At 41.6% G+C, this 18,410-nt stretch overlaps 1 protein-coding gene across 10 annotated transcripts in view; it reads left to right on the top strand.

The window, feature by feature from the left end:
* Window positions 1–18,410, top strand: part of ENOX1 (ecto-NOX disulfide-thiol exchanger 1) — a 585,101-nt gene that overhangs the window by 485,319 nt on the left and 81,372 nt on the right. For all 10 annotated transcript variants that reach the window (XM_025364772.1, XM_025364776.1, XM_025364770.1 and 7 more), the window contains one exon: window positions 5,741–5,925. In XM_025364772.1, the coding sequence (XP_025220557.1) occupies window positions 5,741–5,925 (185 nt within the window). The remainder of the gene's footprint in view (window positions 1–5,740; window positions 5,926–18,410) is intronic.

Here is an 18,410-nt window from a genome sequence, read left to right as displayed (position 1 = left end):
AGGAGCAGTCTGAGCAGTGGCTCGCAGAGTGTGGTCTCTGCACCAGCAGCATCAGCACCACCTGGGGTCTTGGAAGAATGCTAATTCTTGGGCTTCCTCCCAGACAAACTGAACTGGAAACTCTGAGGGTAGGGCCCAGAAATGTGTGTTTTAATATGCCCGTCAGGAGCCTGTAATGCATACCAATGTTTGGAGAACACTGGGTTAGAGTAACACCAGCTGCTAGATAAAGAAGTCCTGAATTTTCAGTGGCCTAACCAAGAAAAAAAAAAAAAGTGTTACTTTTTCAGCACACAACAGTCCAAGGCAGATATTCTGGGCCTGTGGGCACCTTTCCTCCATGTGGTGACTCAGAGACCCAAGCTTGTTCCAGCAGTAGGCAGAGAATGAGGGAATGTGCAGAAGGCATCCCCACTCCCCCTCACACTCCATTGATGAGAACTGCTCACATGGCAACCTCTGGGCAGTCACCTCTCAGGAGCAACACTGCTGTACACAAAGAGAAGCATGAGTTTGAGCACACAGTGTGATAATGTCTCTGCCACAGAACAGCATCTAAAGGCCTCAAGGCACCTCACAAGAAGATTCGGAATGCAGAGAAGCAGATAGAAGCTGGAGAGAGTCCCTGTCTCTGGGCCATAACTACAGCTCCCTTTCATAGGGGAGCAGGAGGCAGGATCGTGACTGAGGAGGCAGCCGTTGAAGGCACACAGATATTGTGGTGGCATTTGCCAGGCCAGCCTGCCTCCGTCCTCCTGTGTTCAGGTGTTCAGGGGCTATGGGTACAACCGCCTCCCTGGGTAGCAGCCAATGAAATTCTTGAAAAAGACTTTCTTCGCGTGCGGGAAAGAAATCTACAGTTCAGCAGTGTCCTTCCAGCATTTCAGGAGGACATCTGGCAAAGTGGAGGGGGAATGTTAAACACAGAGTTCCCCAAACACACAAAGACTGAGAGTTCTGGAGAAACAGATATTGTTAGAAACAATATGTTAAAATGTTTTATTATTTAGTTACATCTTGCCTGAGCATGAAAAAGATATTAACAGACTGGCAGCTTACTGGGACATAACCCAAAATAACTTACATGTTTCATATATTGCTAATTATTTTTCTGAGGCTGGCTCAGGCTGGTAAGAGAGATTTCAAGGCTTTCACCAGATTATTTACTTAAAGAAGTTAAGCATGGCATTATCTGTTCCCATGGAAACACAGTAAGACAGGAGACAGAAGAGGAGGTCACTTTGGCCATAATTAATGTAAAGAATAATGGTTTATATAGAATCTAGTAAAGAATATAACAAGATGCTGCAATACCTTTAAGCCTTTTCTTCAGCAGTGCAGTTCAATCTTTGGATTGATTTTCATACACTAGTGTCACTTTGGTTGTTTTTTAGTCTAGTGCTAAGTTTTTGAAGCATAACAATCTTGCCTAGCAAAATTTTTCCAATATTATTATTTCATTTTTGATCCAATCAGAAAATTCCAGTATTCAGAATTTTTCTAAAGTACTGAGTAAGTAGAAATGGATGACTATGCTGGCCTTAAGCTTCTTGTGAATGCTACAGCTCCTCACCATGTTTTCTTAATAAATACATAAGTGGGTGGTTGGTGAATTAATTGATGTAATCCAGAGGCACCACTAGATTCACCAGTGCCTTTAAAATCACCAACAGAAGATTTAATCACCTTCAGTCCGGTTTACATTTAAGGTGTCTAATTCTATTCTTTTTTTTTTTTTTTTTTTTTTTGAGATGGAGTCTCGCTCTGTCACCCAGGCTGGAGTGCAGTGGTGCGATCTCGACTTACTGCAGCCTCTGCCTCCCAGGTTCACGCCATTCTCCTGCCTCAACCCCCCGAGTAGCTGGGACTGCAGGTGCCCATCACCACGCCCGGCTAATTTTTTGTATTTTTAGTAGAGACGGGATTTCACTATGTTAGCCAGGATGGTCTCGATCTCCTGACCTCATGATCCACCCGCCTCGGCCTCCCAAAGTGCTGGTGTTACAGGCATGAACCACTGCGTCCGGCCTAATTCTATTCTTTTTTTATTAGCGGAAATTGGTAATCCGCATGGGGTGTCTCTTAGATATTCCATTTATTGGCACCCAGTGCACTCCTTAGGAATTCCTACCAAAAGATGCACACTGTACTTTTTTTTAAAATCCTTATGCCTATTTGGATAGTGGATTCATTGTACAGTCTCATAAGGTAAATTTTATCATGGAAGATTGATGACACATTTTTCCAAAACTCTTTAATTTAGTACAGTATTCCAGAAAGAACTAAAGAGAAAGAGAGAAATGAAAGAGTTGCCCTTTCCAATTTCTGAATTTTTAATACACTGAGAAATTATATGAAGTCAGAAATTATTAGGATTTTTTCTGTTAGAGCTCTGGCCCAAGAAACATAATATAGGCTCTTCCAGGCAGGCTTGTCTGAGGAATAGATTCAGGGCTGCAGTATGACACTGAGTGATGTTTACAAACAGGTGGCCTGAAGCTAAGTGGAGTCAATATACAATTTCTCACCCTTTAGAAGATAACTACTTGCTGTCACATGAGTAACGAACATTTTTTTGTAAAAATCAAGCTTGAAATCGTTTAATCAAGAATGTAAATCAGTTATGTGCCCCCATTATAAAAATGTTGATGGGATTTGCTATGGTATTGATTTTTTTTTTATTTTTTTGGTGGGGGGAATTACAGCTGTTACAGGTTTTTTTAATATGACGATATCACATTCCTATTCCGGGAATGCAAACAATATTATATCCTGCTTGGCAGGCACTGTGGTCACTTGGCTTAGCCAAGAATAAGAACTCTCAGCAGTACCATTCCATAGGTTTGTAAGAGATCCCCTAAAATAATGGATGGTATACTTTCCTGTATGTATTTATGTTCAGATAATTTATTTAAATAATGCTGCTGGCACATGCTTTATAGCTGCTTGCATTTTGCTATACAGATTTCAGCATATCTTGCAGACTATGCAATTCATTTGGAAAATGTAATTTCCATCCCTGCATACTAATCGATTTCTTCACAAACACCTGCTATCAGTTATGATAATAAAAATGCCACTCTGAATTGAAAAAGGGCCAAATAGAGCTTCCTAAGGAAATGACTTAAGTGTCTTTGAATGCTACTAAATGTAGTAATGTGCCTGTGTAGTGCCAACACTTTTTTCATCATTTGCATTTTCTGTGATTTTGCCCTATTACAACATCCCTCTCACAAATGATTCCTCATAACCATTTCCTTCTGGCTTGGTAAACGGAGCTGTCAGGAGGTGGTATCTCAGGATGTGGACAAGATCCGAAGCTGGGCTGCACAGTGTTAGAAGGCACTGGCTCATGCCGTGGGGTACATGCTAGATAATTTCTGATTTTATGAGTAAGTCTCTGAAAGCTGTAAAAGTGGCTGCTCCTTGGTTTTGCACACACATACACCAAATAAAATCTCCTTTATTCATTCTCTTCAGCCTCCAGTTCATTCCATGCACCATTGCCAAACTAATGTTCCTAAATCCCAATTTCATCATGTCCTTCCAGCACCCCAAGCACTGTCAGTGGTTCTCAATTGGCCGCTCCATTGAACCTAAGCTTCCCCATCGTCTCCCATCGCCTGACGTGGATCACCTTTCTCTCACTGCTGCCAGGCAAACACTTGGGTTTTGCTCAAGTTTCTCTCCTTCTTGCCCCAAGTATTCTACCTTTGATTTTCATCTCTGGGCTTTTGCTTATGCTCTGGCTCCTGACTGAGAGACATCCTTCCCAAGTTCTTGGGTTTTTCATCTTCCAAAGCCCTCATTTATTCCTTCAGTCTGAATTTTTCTTTCTCTTCTCTGAACTCCTATAGGATACTTTTCTTTGTCATGCATCTAGACTCATTTATTCATTTATTCATTCAACCAATGTTTATTGAGTGCCTGCTGTATTCCAGACGTCACATTATCCTTTCTTCCTTTGAAAGCAATCGTTTCTTCTTAAATGTGTCAGTTTCTACTAGATTTTAAGCTCTTTGAGAGAACAGATGTATTCTGTCTCCTCTTTTTGTGGTCTGAGATGCCCACACAGACCTGAGCACAGGTAAATATGCAGTAAATGCCTGTTAAGTAATTGATCCCTACTGACTTGAGGTAGGGAAATGTCTGGGTAATTGCATGTTCTGTTTGATTAGTAGTTCAGTGTGTACCACACAGAGATTATTTTGCAAGATGGACTACTGTAAAACACTCAACGATAAAACTATTATTAACATAATTTGACGTTTGATATTTGAGGAGAGAATTCACTATGGTCTCAGAGCACCTCGGTAAAGCTTTATCACCATGGAACTGTAATGTGCGGGTAGAACACCCAGGAGGCGACCTTGATTTGGTCCTCTAACATGGGAAACGGGCTGCAAACGTGCATGCACTGACACCCTGGTGTGCAGTGGGCTCCACACCGTGCCCTTATCTACTGGAAGTTACATGTTTGAAGTTTCTGGTAACAAGCGTTTCAAATTTGCTTTCACTTTTCTCTTGCTTACACTAGTGGAGAATGGCTTTTCTGTGAGGGGGAAGATTAAAGGGAGACTGGTGGGAGAGTTGGTGGGGGAATGTGAGACTGGTTTTGAACAGCCTGGTAAGAACTGAACACATGGACCGACGTAATCAAGAGCAGAGACTCTGGAGCCTGCCTGCAGCCTGGGTGTGAAGGCTTTCTGCTACTTACTTTGTGGGATTGGATGAGTTACGTAACTTCTCTGTGCCACATTTTTCTCATCTGTAAAGACGGGGATAAGACCAGCACCGGCATCACAGGCTTGATGGGGCTATGAAGTGAGTGAGTTCATACAAAGCTCATGGTCCAGTACTTTGTGAGTGCCCAGCAGGCTATGTTGATTTTTGGAGAGCCCCCTAAGCAATAAGATAGAAACTAGGGAAAGGGATTCCCTACCCTCAATCTTTGTTTTGTACCATTTGTTTTCTTTTTCAGTTTCGGCTATTTCTGAAACCTTGAGATGTGTGATACCCCGAGTTAACTGTCTCGGTTTCTTAATAAGATGGACATATGAATGAAGTCTGAATCTAAATGCGGAGAATTGGGGGTTTCAGGGAGAGGTATTAGAGTAACCACTCAGCCTTGCAGAGGAAAAGAGTTTTAATCTGTTGGTGAAACAGATGGAACTAGGTTCCCATTCTGATCGGAGTTGGAGGAAAACAATCTGTGCAATTTGTCCCAGCAGTAGAGAAGGAAGGAATGGTGTGCATATAAATTCCTCTGTCCCCTGGGAGGCTGCCGCATGTCTCAACCTGTAGAACTGCTGATTAGTTGAAAGAAAGCAGCCCTCCAAGGAGCTAAGCAATCCTGTAGAAAGGGGGAAGACAATATTTAGTAGATATGATCGTTGCCTGGAATTCTGAATGTTGTCACCACCTAGCACCACATACCAATGTCTGTGAGGGTGTCCAGCATTGAGGGAGAGGTCAAGGGACAAGAATTTGGGAGGAATTAATCCCGTGCCCATAAGAAACATTCATACGTAAGACAGGACAAACAGAATAGATAAAAGTTCCGAGAGAAGTGATGCATACTGACTACAAAACAGACAGCCCCGGGGTAAGGCATTCTGCCTTTATTTCTGAGCTGGTACCAACATTAAGAACTTGGGTGGCAGACTCCCTTTCCCACAGAAGGCCTCCTCAAGCTAAGCAAGAAGGTAACTCACTTGAACTCATTCTGTTTGTCCTTTAGCTCTGGCTGCTCAGGCCTACGCTCTGAAAGAGGAGAATGACAGTCTCCGCTGGCAGCTGGATGCCTACAGGAATGAGGTGGAGCTGCTGAAACAAGAAAAAGAACAGCTTTTCCGAACAGAAGAGAACCTCACCAAGGACCAGCAATTGCAGTTCCTGCAGCAAACCATGCAAGGCATGCAGCAGGTACCTGGCCCAGATGGTTTTGTGAGAGAAAGGGATATGTGTATTAAATGAAAATGGAAAGGCAGCTGCATGCTGGAAAGGGTGAAGGAGAAGAAATGACAACCAAAAAGCTAAGTTCTTAGGACAGAAAAGTGCTAATGACTGTTTGTGGAAGGGTAGAATCTAGAGAAAAGCCAAGCCAATCACTTTTCCTGTATTGCACTTAGGATCTAGTCAGGTTCTGTGAGCACACTACGTGTTTAAGAAATGTTTGTGTATGGAACAGATGAAGCATCAGAGTTTTGGGAGACAGGTAACTTTAGAAAGAGGACAATAGCTGTGTTTCTGTTGAAGAGTGCCAGACTTCATCCTAGCATACTGAATTTAAAGATGTGTATTTATGGCAATTGTTAGAAAGGAAATGAAAGTTGAGGGCTTTGGAGGATGGAAAACGAACAGGTACTGTGGGAAATAAAATGGTGACAAGGGGGAAAATTGACTGTTGGCAGTGAGGGAATGGAGTCAAAGATTCACAGCCAGATTTGTATCTGAAAACCTCAACTGGTACATGATATTCTTAAGGTGTTTGGGCCTTTGAGTTACCTTAGAATAATAGAGCATAAATTATCATCATGGGAATTTTTTAATTACTCCTCTGAATATACAAATCCAATCAATATTTTCTTTAAAAAAGATTGTTTTTATTTAAACAAGGGAAATATAAGTAGAATGACGGAAAGTTAATATGCAGAGAGTCCATTTTTTTTAATTCCCCATCCATATTGACTGCTCTGTAACATCCAGAGCATGGATTGCCTACAGAAGAATCTTAGTGATTAGAGGTAACTACTACAGAAACATCAGCCTAACAGGGAAAAATAATTGAGAGGGAGAGTATAAAAAAGAATCACGGATTGGGAAGCGAGAAAGTTAATGACCAACTCGCACAAATTATGTCTTAAACGTCTCCTGCCATTTTAAAGCAATTTTTGAGTTTTGGCTTAGAGTCCTAACTGGTTGATGTTCACAGTGTGTGTTAGACTAATCAGTGAGATTCAGAGGTCAGAGCCAGCCAGGAAAATGTCACTACAGTTATTGCTCAGGTCTCTGTACTTGGAAATCGATGTAACAGCTGCTGTGTGAGACTTCTGGGGTTGTCCATATGCCCCAACATTGGGTGTTTGTCGGCGCCCTCACCAAGATGAGAGGCCATCGAGTTCCCCAAAGGCCATGACGCCAGACCTAGCCCAAAAGCCACTATGCCACACTTTACACAACTCTCCCTCTTTCCCTCTAGAAAAGATTACCCCAGTTGCTTTAAAGGTATATAAAGTATTTTAGGTTATTGCAGATTCAAATCAAAAAGAAGTCAGAGGAGGTGAGGGCGAGCTGCTCGGTCAGGGCTGCAGAAGCACTGAGGAGCCACGTGCCTGGTCCGCAAAGGAGCAGTGTTCCAAATCACCACCTGAGCCATCCTCCTGAACGAGGGATTCAGTTAAGGGAGCTTCTCATCTCTTTTCAGCATCTCCTTGTCAGTAGGAAATGTACTTTATATAACTAAAAATGTAGTTGAGACAGAAACGTATTATCTCACAGTTCTGAAGGCTACAAGTCCAAGATCTGGGGTCCAAGAGCAGGGTTGGTTCCTTCCGAGGCTGTGAGGAAGAGTCTGACTCCTGCCTCTCTCCCAGCTTCTGGAGGTTGGTTGGCAATCTTTGGCCCTCCTTGACTTGTAGACACATCACCCTGTTCTCTGCCGTCATCATCCTGTGTCATTCTCCGTGTGTGTGTGTCCAAATTTCTGCTTTTTATAAGGACACAATTCATACAGGATTAGCGGCCCACCTGCTCCAGTACGACCTCATCTTAATTACTTATATCTGCAAGGACTTATTTCCAGATAAGGTCCTAGTAGGGGCTAGGACTTCAACATTTGGATTTGGGGCTGGGGGGCAGGGCACAATTCAATCCGTAACAGACACATAATAGACAGTGAAAATATCTATGTCAGATGAAGCAGTGAATAGACAAAGGCCTGGAGGCAGGCCTAGCATGGTGCCTGTGGGAGCTCTGGACTGTGTGGGATCCTGGATCATGAAAAGCAAGACAGGGAGCGGGAGAGCCAAGGCCTGAGAGGTGTGTGTGGTGCCTCCTTAACCTACAGAAAGCACTAGGTCCCTGGTGGCTGCTGTGATTTTAATATTTACTGGTTGTTAGGCGGATGTATGGCTATCTCTGCGGCAGAACATTTTTAACAGAGTTTTAAAATATAGGTGCTTTTTAAAGTCTTATTTCTATCATGACCTACCATGTGTGAATAAATTACCGCAATTCGCTAATTTGAATCCCACCACAAAGAATTAGCCTGACTTTAAAACCTACCTTCAATCTCCACATTATCTACTTTATAAATCAGAAAATCATGGTTTCACATGAAAGATGACAGAGAGAGGAGGGGTCAGCCTCCCATATGTCACCATTTCCATAGTCTATGTTTGGGAAATCATTTCTGTAACAAACAATAAAAAAAGAAACAGCCTTAATGACCTGAGGACTAGCAGACAGCTTTTGGAATCGCCTTCAAATTTAGCCAAAAAGTCTCTAACCTTTCTTTCTTTAACCCCTTAAGGATATGATCACTGACATCACACAGTTTTTCATGTGTTCATGAAGAAAACGCTATGGGCAGGGTTCCTAACATGGAAAAACCCTTGGGTGACTTTGTCTGGATGTTTCTGAGTTTACCCCTGCGCCATGTGAGTCACAATTTAATGATACGAAAGGTTTCATACAAAAGAGAATAACAGCTTGTATCCATGGTAACACAGTAGCCTTTACCTGATCATAAACTGGCAGTGAAGTTAACTTGTCTCTGCCTCAGGGATAGTGAGGCTTTTGACTTTCATTTGTAACTTTAGGTGTACAAGGAAAGACTATACATATTTTTAACTCTTATTTTTCTTCAGGTTACCACACTGAATTCTTTCATTAGGTTTATTGAGGTAAAATTGACATACAATGAAATACATTCTTTTTAGACATATGTTCTGTGAAGTTTGACAAATGCATACAGTCACATAACCACCGCTACCACAATCTATATATAAATCAGTTCCATCACTCATTCCCTCTTGCCCCTTTTGATTCAACCCCACTCCCAGCAACCACTGCTCTGTTTTCTACCCTTATAGTTTTTCTTTTTCCAGAATATCATATAAGGGGAATTGAACAGTATGCAACCTGTTGAGTTGGGCTTCTTTCTTTAGCATAATACATCTGAGACTGATCCATGTTGCTGTACGTATCAGGCATTCATTCCTTCTGATGCTGAGTAGTATTCCACCATAAGAAAGAGCTGTGGTTTGTTTGTCTAGTCAATAGTTAGTGGATGGATAGTTTCCAGTTTGGGACAAATAGGAATAAATCTGCTATAAACATTCACTTACAGGCTTTTTGCTTAGACATAATTTTTCATTTTACTTGAGTAAATCCTAGGAATATGATTGTTGGGTCATATGGCAAGTGTGTTTTCCTTTCAGAGAAACTGCCAAAGTCTTTTCCCAAGTGTCTGTACCATCATACATTCCCTCAGGACTGTCTGCAAACTCCAGTTCTACATCCTCATCAGGCAGCACTGGCAGGGTCAGTTTGTCTTTTTTCATCACTGTAGTACATTTGTAGTGATATCTCATTATGGTTTTATTCACACGTAAATTTGCAGTATTTTTATTTTCATTCATGAGGATAGGTCAACATGTCATAATTTTTGAATAATCCGCTTAAAAATCAGAATTCTTTTTGAAGCCTTGTGTAAATCATATTGACAGGACTAATAAATATTTGGATAACAGCAGGATACCATTAAAAACTGCTGATCGTAAAAGTGTGTATGACTAATGATGATTATGTCAGAAGGCTTCTTCCTAAATACTTTAAGGGGGTGCTTTTGAACAGTATCAAATCTAGTCTGAAGACCAGCTGTCTTAGACCAGCAAGCCATTGGCCCATATGGTGCAGTGGCTCTCTCACACTCTTAGCTTGACATTAGTAAGGCGCAGGCCTGGTCCACTGTCTTGACAACTTTCAGCAAGGGAGGATCAGGAAAAAAAAAATGGGAAAAGTAAGATGATTATGATCAAAAGCATTTAGAAAGTAAGTGACAAGCATTTTTTTCTTTATAGTCAAAGTAGAACATATGTGTGATTTTCTGTGTGTGCATTGTTAAAATCTCACCCACTTAGACTAATTTTATGGAAGATGAAGAAATATAACATTACTACTTTCCTAAAATACAAAGTAACCCCATTTAGTTTTGTCAGCATGTTGGGTAAGAGTCAGACTTTGGAATATCTATTAAGGAGTAAATGAAACTAGTTTTGAAATTAAACATAGTGATTACATATGACCCCTTGGGTAAGTTCAGCATGTCTTCTGCAATCTTGTTGAAACTATTTAGTTGCTTAGTAAGTACTTTTTTTTTTAAGAGAAGGAGAAAAGCTTGCATTCAATTCCTCCCCAAAATTCACATGTAATTAAGTCTGATGTTATATGTCAAAATCAAGATCATAATAATGTTAGCGGTGGTGGTGATGGTGGCTGTGGAGATGAAGGGACTGTGGAGGTGATGGTTGCCATGGTGGTAGAGGTGACTGCAGTAGTGATATTGGCTCTGGAAGTGAGGGTGATTGTGGTGAGGATGGTGGCTGTGGTGGTTTTGGTGACTGTGGTGGGGGTGGTGATGAAGGTAGCTGTGGTGGAGAAGGTAACTGTGCTTGTGAAGGTAACTGTGGTGGCGAAGGTGGCCGTGGTGGGGGTGCTGGCTGTGGTTGTGTTGTTAGCTATGGTGGTAAAGGTAGCTGTGGTGGCTGTGGTAGTGATGGTGACTGTAGTGAGAGGATGGTGACTGATGGTAATGTCAACTGTGGTGATGAAGGCATCGGTGAGGGGGATGATAACCTCCGTTGTGTTGCTGGCTGTGGTGAGAATGGTGGCTATGGTAGTGAAAATGGCTGTAGTAGCTGTGGTAATGAAGGCAGCTATGGTGAGGATGGTGGCTGTGGTTGTGTTGTTGGCTGTGGTGGTGAAGGTGGCCATGTTGGTGCTCGTGGCTGTGGTTGTGGTGATGGCCATGGTGAGGATGGTTTTAAAGGTGGCTGTGATTGAAAATGGTGACTGAGGTGGAAATGGTGACTGTGATGGTCATGTTGGCTGTGGTGATGAAGGTAGCTGTGGTGAGGATGATGACTATGGTGGTGAAGGGGGTCATAGTGGCAATGGTGGCTATGGCTGTGTTGGTGGCTATGGTGGTAAAGGAGGCCGTGGTAGCATTATTGGTGCTTTTAATGATTAGAAAACTTAGGGAAAGAGATAGAATGAGCACATTCACGAATATTTTATGGGATTTTTTTTTAATTTTATTTCTTAAAACCTTGTCCCTTAAAAATTGTAGAAATCCTCAAAAGTGCAGCAGACCAGATGCTCCCAGCCAACTTCAGAAGGTAGTGCTCCAGAGCACTGAGCAAATGCAGGGCTGCAGGCAAGAGCACAGAGGAGTGTCACAAGAGCTTGTGACAGGAGGCTCTCCTTTTTCCTGATCATTTTGCACTTTTGTTTTCTGTTTTTAATTTCTATCTGAAATACCCACCAGTCCGATAATGGACCTAATAGGTGGATGCTTCATGCCCAGCATCTTTTTCCTATTATCTTCCATTTTAACTTTATCTTTGATCCTTCCAATTGAAGTTTCTGCTTGGTAATCATATTATTTTATTTTCAAGAGGTTATTTTGTCCTCTAATCATTCTTTTCATGCAATCTTAATTCGTATCTTATGGGTGCAGTATCTTCTCAAATCTTTTTAAGAATACTAAGTAGAATTTTTAAGATCTTTTTGGTTCCTGAATCATGTGTCTTTACTTCAGGATTGGTTGTTTAGCTATTGTGTTTCAGTTTCTCTTTTATGTACAGGCTTCTTCACGAGCAAGGTGATGGCTGGCAGCCTGTGTATATTTAGGTGTGGAGGGCTTGGTTTGCTTTTCTGTGAAGCTCTGTGGCTTTGCTCATTGCTGTGTCTGGATCTCCTGCATGGCCGCGTCTTTCTCCTGGGCAGTGGCCAGCCAAGAGCTCTTTGTCAGGCAGGCTTCATTTTAAGGAGATTTGGGGATCCCTTGAATGCCAGAACCTGTCATACACAAGGAACTCCTGGAACTCACTTTCCTTTCTCCTTGTTTTTGTAAGTGTATTCATCGACAGACACTTTAATTGAGTCTCTGGAGGAAGAAAATACAAATACATTGCCTCTGACATCTTGAACAGGAGCCTGTTTCAGGGGCCTTTACCTTTCACTTTAACCCAGTCTTTGAATGAGTTCTTGGTTGCCATGTGGCCGGGGCGGGGTGGGGTGGGGCGGTGCAGTGGGAAGTGTGGGGAGTATTGCAAATTGTTCTGGCTGCCCTGAAACATACAGGGAAAGGAGGAACAGCAGGCAGGTTCGTGAATGTCTAGGAAGAAGGACAAGGGAACTTAAGGTAGCATCCTTTGGAGTGAAGATAGCTGTCTCAGCAAGAAGAGGCAGATGCACAAAGTAAAATAGTTTCTGAAAGCAAGAAAGGAAGACAAATAGGAAAAGGTGACATGAAGAGGCTGAAATATGGAACAAAGACACATAAATAGTGAACTTGCTCTCCACACTATTTCTGTTTCCTTGTCCTAGAAGAGAAGGTGGCAGAACTAATGGTCCAGAGCAGGGCATGCCTAAGTTCCCAAGCATGTGCGGGACACAGAACAGTAGAGTCCGTTCCAGATGCAGGGATGGAAAGGATGTGCAGAAGGAGTGAGGGATGCAGAAGAACAAACAGTTCTTCCTCTCCAGTTAAAAACTGCTTTCAAAGGAAAATGCACAAGCATAGAAGGACAAGAAAAATGGAAAAAGAGAAATCCCTTTAAAAGCAGAAATTTAACATTTTGTAATGATAAATTATATTTTAAGAGCTTTTAAAAAAAATTTTTCAACTTTATTTTTTTGAGATGGAGTCTCATTCTGTTGCGCAGGCTGGAGTATAATGGCGTGATCTCGGCTCACTGCAACCTCCACCTCCCAGGTTCAGGTGATTCTCCTGCCTCTGCCTCCTGAGTAGCTGGGACTACAGGCATGTGTCACTGTGCCTGGCTAATTTTTGTATTTTTAGTAGAGACAGGGTTTCACCATGTTGGCCAGCCTGGTCTTGAACTCCTGACTTCAAGTGATCTGCCCACCTCGGCCTCCCAAAGTGCTGGGATTACAGGCATGAGCTACTGCACCCAGCCTCAACTTCTATTTTAGATACAGGGGGTACATGTACAGATTTGTTACATGGGAATATTGCATGATGCTGAGGTTTAGGGTACAGATCTCATCACCCAGGTAGTGAGCATAGTACCCAACAGGTAGTTTTTCAACCCATGCCCTTCTCCCTCTCTCCCCTATAGTAGTCTGCAATGTCTTTCACTCCCATATTTATGCCCATGTATACTCAGTGTTTAGCTCCCACTTATAATTGAGAAGATGCAGTATTTGGTTTTCTGTTACTATGTTAATTCGCTTAGGATTAAGGCCTCCAACTACATCCCTGTTACTGCAAAGGACATGATTTCATTCTTATTTTATGGTTGTATTCGTATTCTGTGGTATATATATGCCCCATCTTCCTTATCAAATTTATCATTTATGGGGACCTAGGTTGCTTCTGTGACTTTCCTATTGTGAATAGCATAGCAATGAACATGTGAGTGCATGTGTCTTTTTGGTAGAATGATTTCTTTTCCTTTAGGTATACACCCAGTAATGGCATTGCTGGGTCGAATGGTAGCTCTATTTTAAGTTCTTTGAGAAATCTCCAGACTGCTTTCCACAGTGGCTTTACTAATTTATATTCCTTACCAACAGTGTATAAGTGTTCCCTTTTCTCCACATCCTCACCAGCATCTGTTGTTTTTGATTTTTTTAATGATAGCCATTCTGACTGGTGTGAGATGGTGTCTCATCGTGGTTTTACTTTGTATTTCTCTGATGATTAGTGACGCTGAGCATTTTTTCATATGTTTGTTGAGTACTTGTGTGTCTTCTTTTGAGAAGTATCTGTTCGTGTGCCTTGTCCATTTTTTAATGGGGTTATTTGGTTTTTGCTTGTTGATTTAAGTTCGCTAGAGATTCTGGATATTAGGCCTTTGTCAGCTGCATAGTCTGTGAATATCTTCTCCCACTCTGTGTAGGTTGTCTGTTTACTCTGTTGATAGTTTCGTTTTCTTTGCAGAAGCTCTTTAATTAGGTCCCACTTGTCTATTTTTGGTTTTGTTACAATTGCTTTTGGGGACTTAGCCAAAAAATCTGTGCCAATGCCAAAGTCGAGAAGAGAATTTCCAGATTGGCTTCTAGGATTTTTATAGTTTGAGGTCCTGCATTTAAATCTTTGACCTGTTTTGAGTTAACTTTTGTAGAGAGTGAAAGGTTAGGGGTCCAGCTTCAATCTTCTGTCTAGGGCTAGTCAGTTTTCCTATAATCGTTTATTGAATAGAGAGTCGTTTCCCCATTGCTTGTTTTTGTCAGCCTTGTCAAATATTAGATGGTTGTTAAGTGTGCATCTTTGTTTCCCAGTTTTCTGTTCTATTCCATTGGTCTAGGTGTCTGTTTTTGTACCAGTATCATGCTGTTTTAGTATATAGTTTGAAGTTGGGTAGTGTGATGCCTCTGGCTTTGTTCTTTTGGCTTAAAAGTTACTTTGGTTGTCTGGGCTTTTTGGTTCCATATGAATTTTTGAATAGTTTTTCTTAATTTTGTAAAGAATGACATTAGTAATTTGATAGGAATAGTGGTGAATCTGTAAATTCCTTTGGCAGTATGAACATTGTTATGATATTGATTCTTCCAACCCATGAGGATGGAATGTTTTTCCATGTATTTGTGTCATCTCTGATTTCTTTTAGCAGTGCTTCATAGTTCTCCTTGTAGAGATCTTTCACCTCCTTGGTTAGCTGTATTCCTAGGTATTTCATCATCTTTCTGGCTGTCGTAAGTGCGGTTGTATTCTTGATTTCACTCAGCCTGGACGTTGTTGGTGAATAGAAGTGCTACTGATTTTTGTACAGTTATTGTATCCTGAAACTTCACTAATTTTAAGGGCCTTTATGAAAGATTTAAATACTTAGATGTAGAATGTAAAAAAAAAACTAAAGATAGAAAGTTTGGAAATTAAGTTGCAGTATATCAGGAGGATCTACCTTCTAAGTAGAGTTCATGAGCCTCAAAAATGTTCAATTAGAAGGAAGGAATAGCCCATACATAATGATGTGGTTATTGGTTCATTCAGAAAGAATGATATCATAATATCTTTAATATGTGACAGATTATACATCAGTACAGAAAATAATTCAGTATCACTGGACAGGGCAAGAAAATCTCATTACAGTGTAGAGAAAGGAGCTTTTAGACTCTCATGTACAAGTAGTCAAATATTCGGCTTTAAAAAGTTCAAAACATAAAAATGTGTATATATAAATAGACACTCATACACATATAAAAACCTGGAGTCTTTACAAGCTATGGCTGCAAAGACATACCGCATGTTTATCTGATTCTTCGACAACCCAGATTAAGTTTCTTTCTTTCTGAATAGGATAGAATAGAATATGGATGTGGGAAATGCAGAAGACATTTCCCACATTCATATTAAAAGTCACTGACATTTTACTAGAATCAGAAAAATCATAAAACATGTATATCTCTCAGATTACATGGCTTTAAAAAGGTTCAGCGACTTAAACATCAAGGTTCACAAGAGTTGCCAAATTTGGGGTCCACCATGGTCTTCCTTTCTCTTAACAACCCCAGGGTTTGTAATTTCATTTTTTATCCATTCCTCGGCCAAGAATATTGGGATGGTGCATTATAATAATAGGCCACAAGATGATAATTCTCATAATTCCTTGGCACCTTTCCTTAGGCTGTTCAAGGTCATTTGTAGGGTTCCTGCTGGCAGTGTGTGCATTTTCTGACATTTGCAGATTACACTCCTGGTACATCCCAAGAAGGTAAGTATCTCACTTCAATGTGAGACTCTTGAAGGAACGTTTGGCTCCATTTGGAACCAGAAATAGAAACCAATTCTCCAATTCTTGGCCCAGGGCTTTACATTACAAAGCCCTACCTGTTTGAAATGATCACACATGACATCTGTTAGAGGTTTGGGAGTTTCCAGAGCACTTTCCCTTTTGATTCTGGACAAGATACAAAGACTAAAATGAAGATGAGAGGAAGTCTCCTTATATGTTTTTAGCAGTTTTGAGTGAGGATGGGTCACTGAGTATCTTGCCGTCTTCACTGACCAGAGGTCATAAGATGAGGAAGAAGATAAGCTGTACTCATGCCACCTAAGGGCATGAATAATGAAATGAAAACACTGAACTAGTAGAAGGAAAATGTGACTCCAGCTTCACTGTTTTCTGTACTTCTTTGGGAAAGTCAGGATATCTGGACCTCCAATTCTTCTCCTGGAGACTAGGTGCCGCCAACCTCACTAAGGGCTTGCTATGATAAAATCATACATCACATGCGATCATGTATGTGAGGACATTTTGAAAAGCTCTTCACAAATAAATGTGAACTGTCATTGCCATATTCCAGGTGAAAGTATGAAAAGATGTTGAGACTTAAAAGAAGACTCAGGATCACAGAGTTAGTCGGGACAAGTCCAGGTCATAATTTCCTGACACAGGGTGGCCTGTGCTGTTTGCTCCAATGCCCCTTACAACAGGAAGGCCCAGTTTCTATAGTTAACTCACAAAAGCACCTTCACATTATTTTATGTGGTCCTCACAACAACTCAGGGGTATGTGGCTATCCCAGTGTGTCAAGTAGGAAATTGAGAGCTAGAGGTGAGACCTGAGACTGGCCCAGGGCACAGGTATACCACGTAGAGTCAGAACTGCAGCCTAGGCCTGTCTGGCCCCAGCCCCTGTGTTCCCTCAATAACCCCACACCATGGCTTTCCAGAGTGTACCCTGAAAGCAGTGCTTCAGAACTGCAATCATCAAGACAGCAGAAGACTAGGAAGTTCCATCCTTCATATGCTTGGAGATCGCTACAATATCACTGGCAAAAACTCATTGCCTGTTTTCTGATTTTGTGTCATAGCCCCTACTTCGGTCTTTGCATTAGCAGAGTAAGAGCCTGCGAAAGGAAAGTAACATACATGCAGCTTTTATTGATTAAATTTGAATCATGAAAACAAATCTCTTCACTTCTGGGAAGGGGAAGAGAAGCCCTAATAAAATTTAACTATGAGAGGCTTCGTCTCATCATTAGTTATCCTGCTCTGCCATTAATCAAATGCATCCTCATTAGTAATCATTCCTTCTCAAAATAATGAGGCTAGCAGACGAATCAATGTAGGAGCCAGGGGCAGAAATAATGGCATTGCCCTGCAGACTATTCAAATCATTTGGCTTCTGCCTTTTGCTGCTTTCCCTGATGTCTGCAATGGGAAATCCTGACTCTCCAGTAGACTTCCATTCCCAGGATAAAGGAACCCTGCTTTTCCCAACACTGTGTCCCTGGCAGTCTTTGGATGACCTTTGAATGACCTTCCCTTTCACTGCCTCTTTTGGAAACTGCCTTCTGACTTAGAGTCTATATCACATTATGAGTACCAGATTTATAGTGAAATGGATCTTTTCTTAAATGTAATACATCAAAGCGGACTTTTGCTGCAGACACACACTGGCCTTCCATGCTGACCATTGTCATCTTTCTCCCTCCAGCTACAGACACTAAAATGATTCCTTGTGGTCTGGCTTTGACTTCATTTCTTTCTAGTCTACCAATGCCAAGAAGCCGACTCATTCACACTGAAGCCCTGAACCCTGCCAGCAACATGGCTGTCTGTCTATAGCAGGTGTCCTGCTCCCAGCCAAACTGATGTAATTACCCGTCTCAACTCCCACCACAGTTGGGGGTCTTCATGCTCCAGGGCTTTCTCATGCAGCTGGCTAGGAGAGGCAACATGAGGATTAGGAAGACCAGGCAATTCCCTTCTCATCAGAATTGAAAGCAGTGAAGAAAATGCAGGGAGAAATTTGATGGGAGTGAAGAAATACAGCATTGGAACAAAGAAGAAAGAAGAATTAGAGGGGGAAAAAACTCTGTTTTTTTTTTTTTTTTTTAGACAAAGTCTCACTCTTGTCACCCAGGCTGGAGTACAGTGGTGCAATCTCGGCTCAGTGCAACCTCTGCCTACCAAGTTTAAGCTATTCTATTCTCCTGCTTCAGCCTCCCAAGTGCTGGGATTACAGGTACCTGCCACCACGCCTGGCTGATTTTTGTATTTTTAGTAGAGACGAGGTTTCACCATGTTGGCCAGGCTGGTCTCAAACTCCTGACCTCAGGGGATCTGCCTGCCTTGGCAAAAAAAATCCTCTTTATATGACTAAGAGAAAACACAGTGGAAGAGAAAAGTAGGTGTAGCAGTTTTCCTG

This window comes from Theropithecus gelada, chromosome 17, assembly GCF_003255815.1.
Source record: "Theropithecus gelada isolate Dixy chromosome 17, Tgel_1.0, whole genome shotgun sequence".
Taxonomy (NCBI): Eukaryota; Metazoa; Chordata; class Mammalia; order Primates; family Cercopithecidae; genus Theropithecus; species Theropithecus gelada.
The sequence above is the reverse complement of the archived record's forward strand: the minus strand, read 5'-3'. Positions and strand labels throughout refer to the sequence as shown.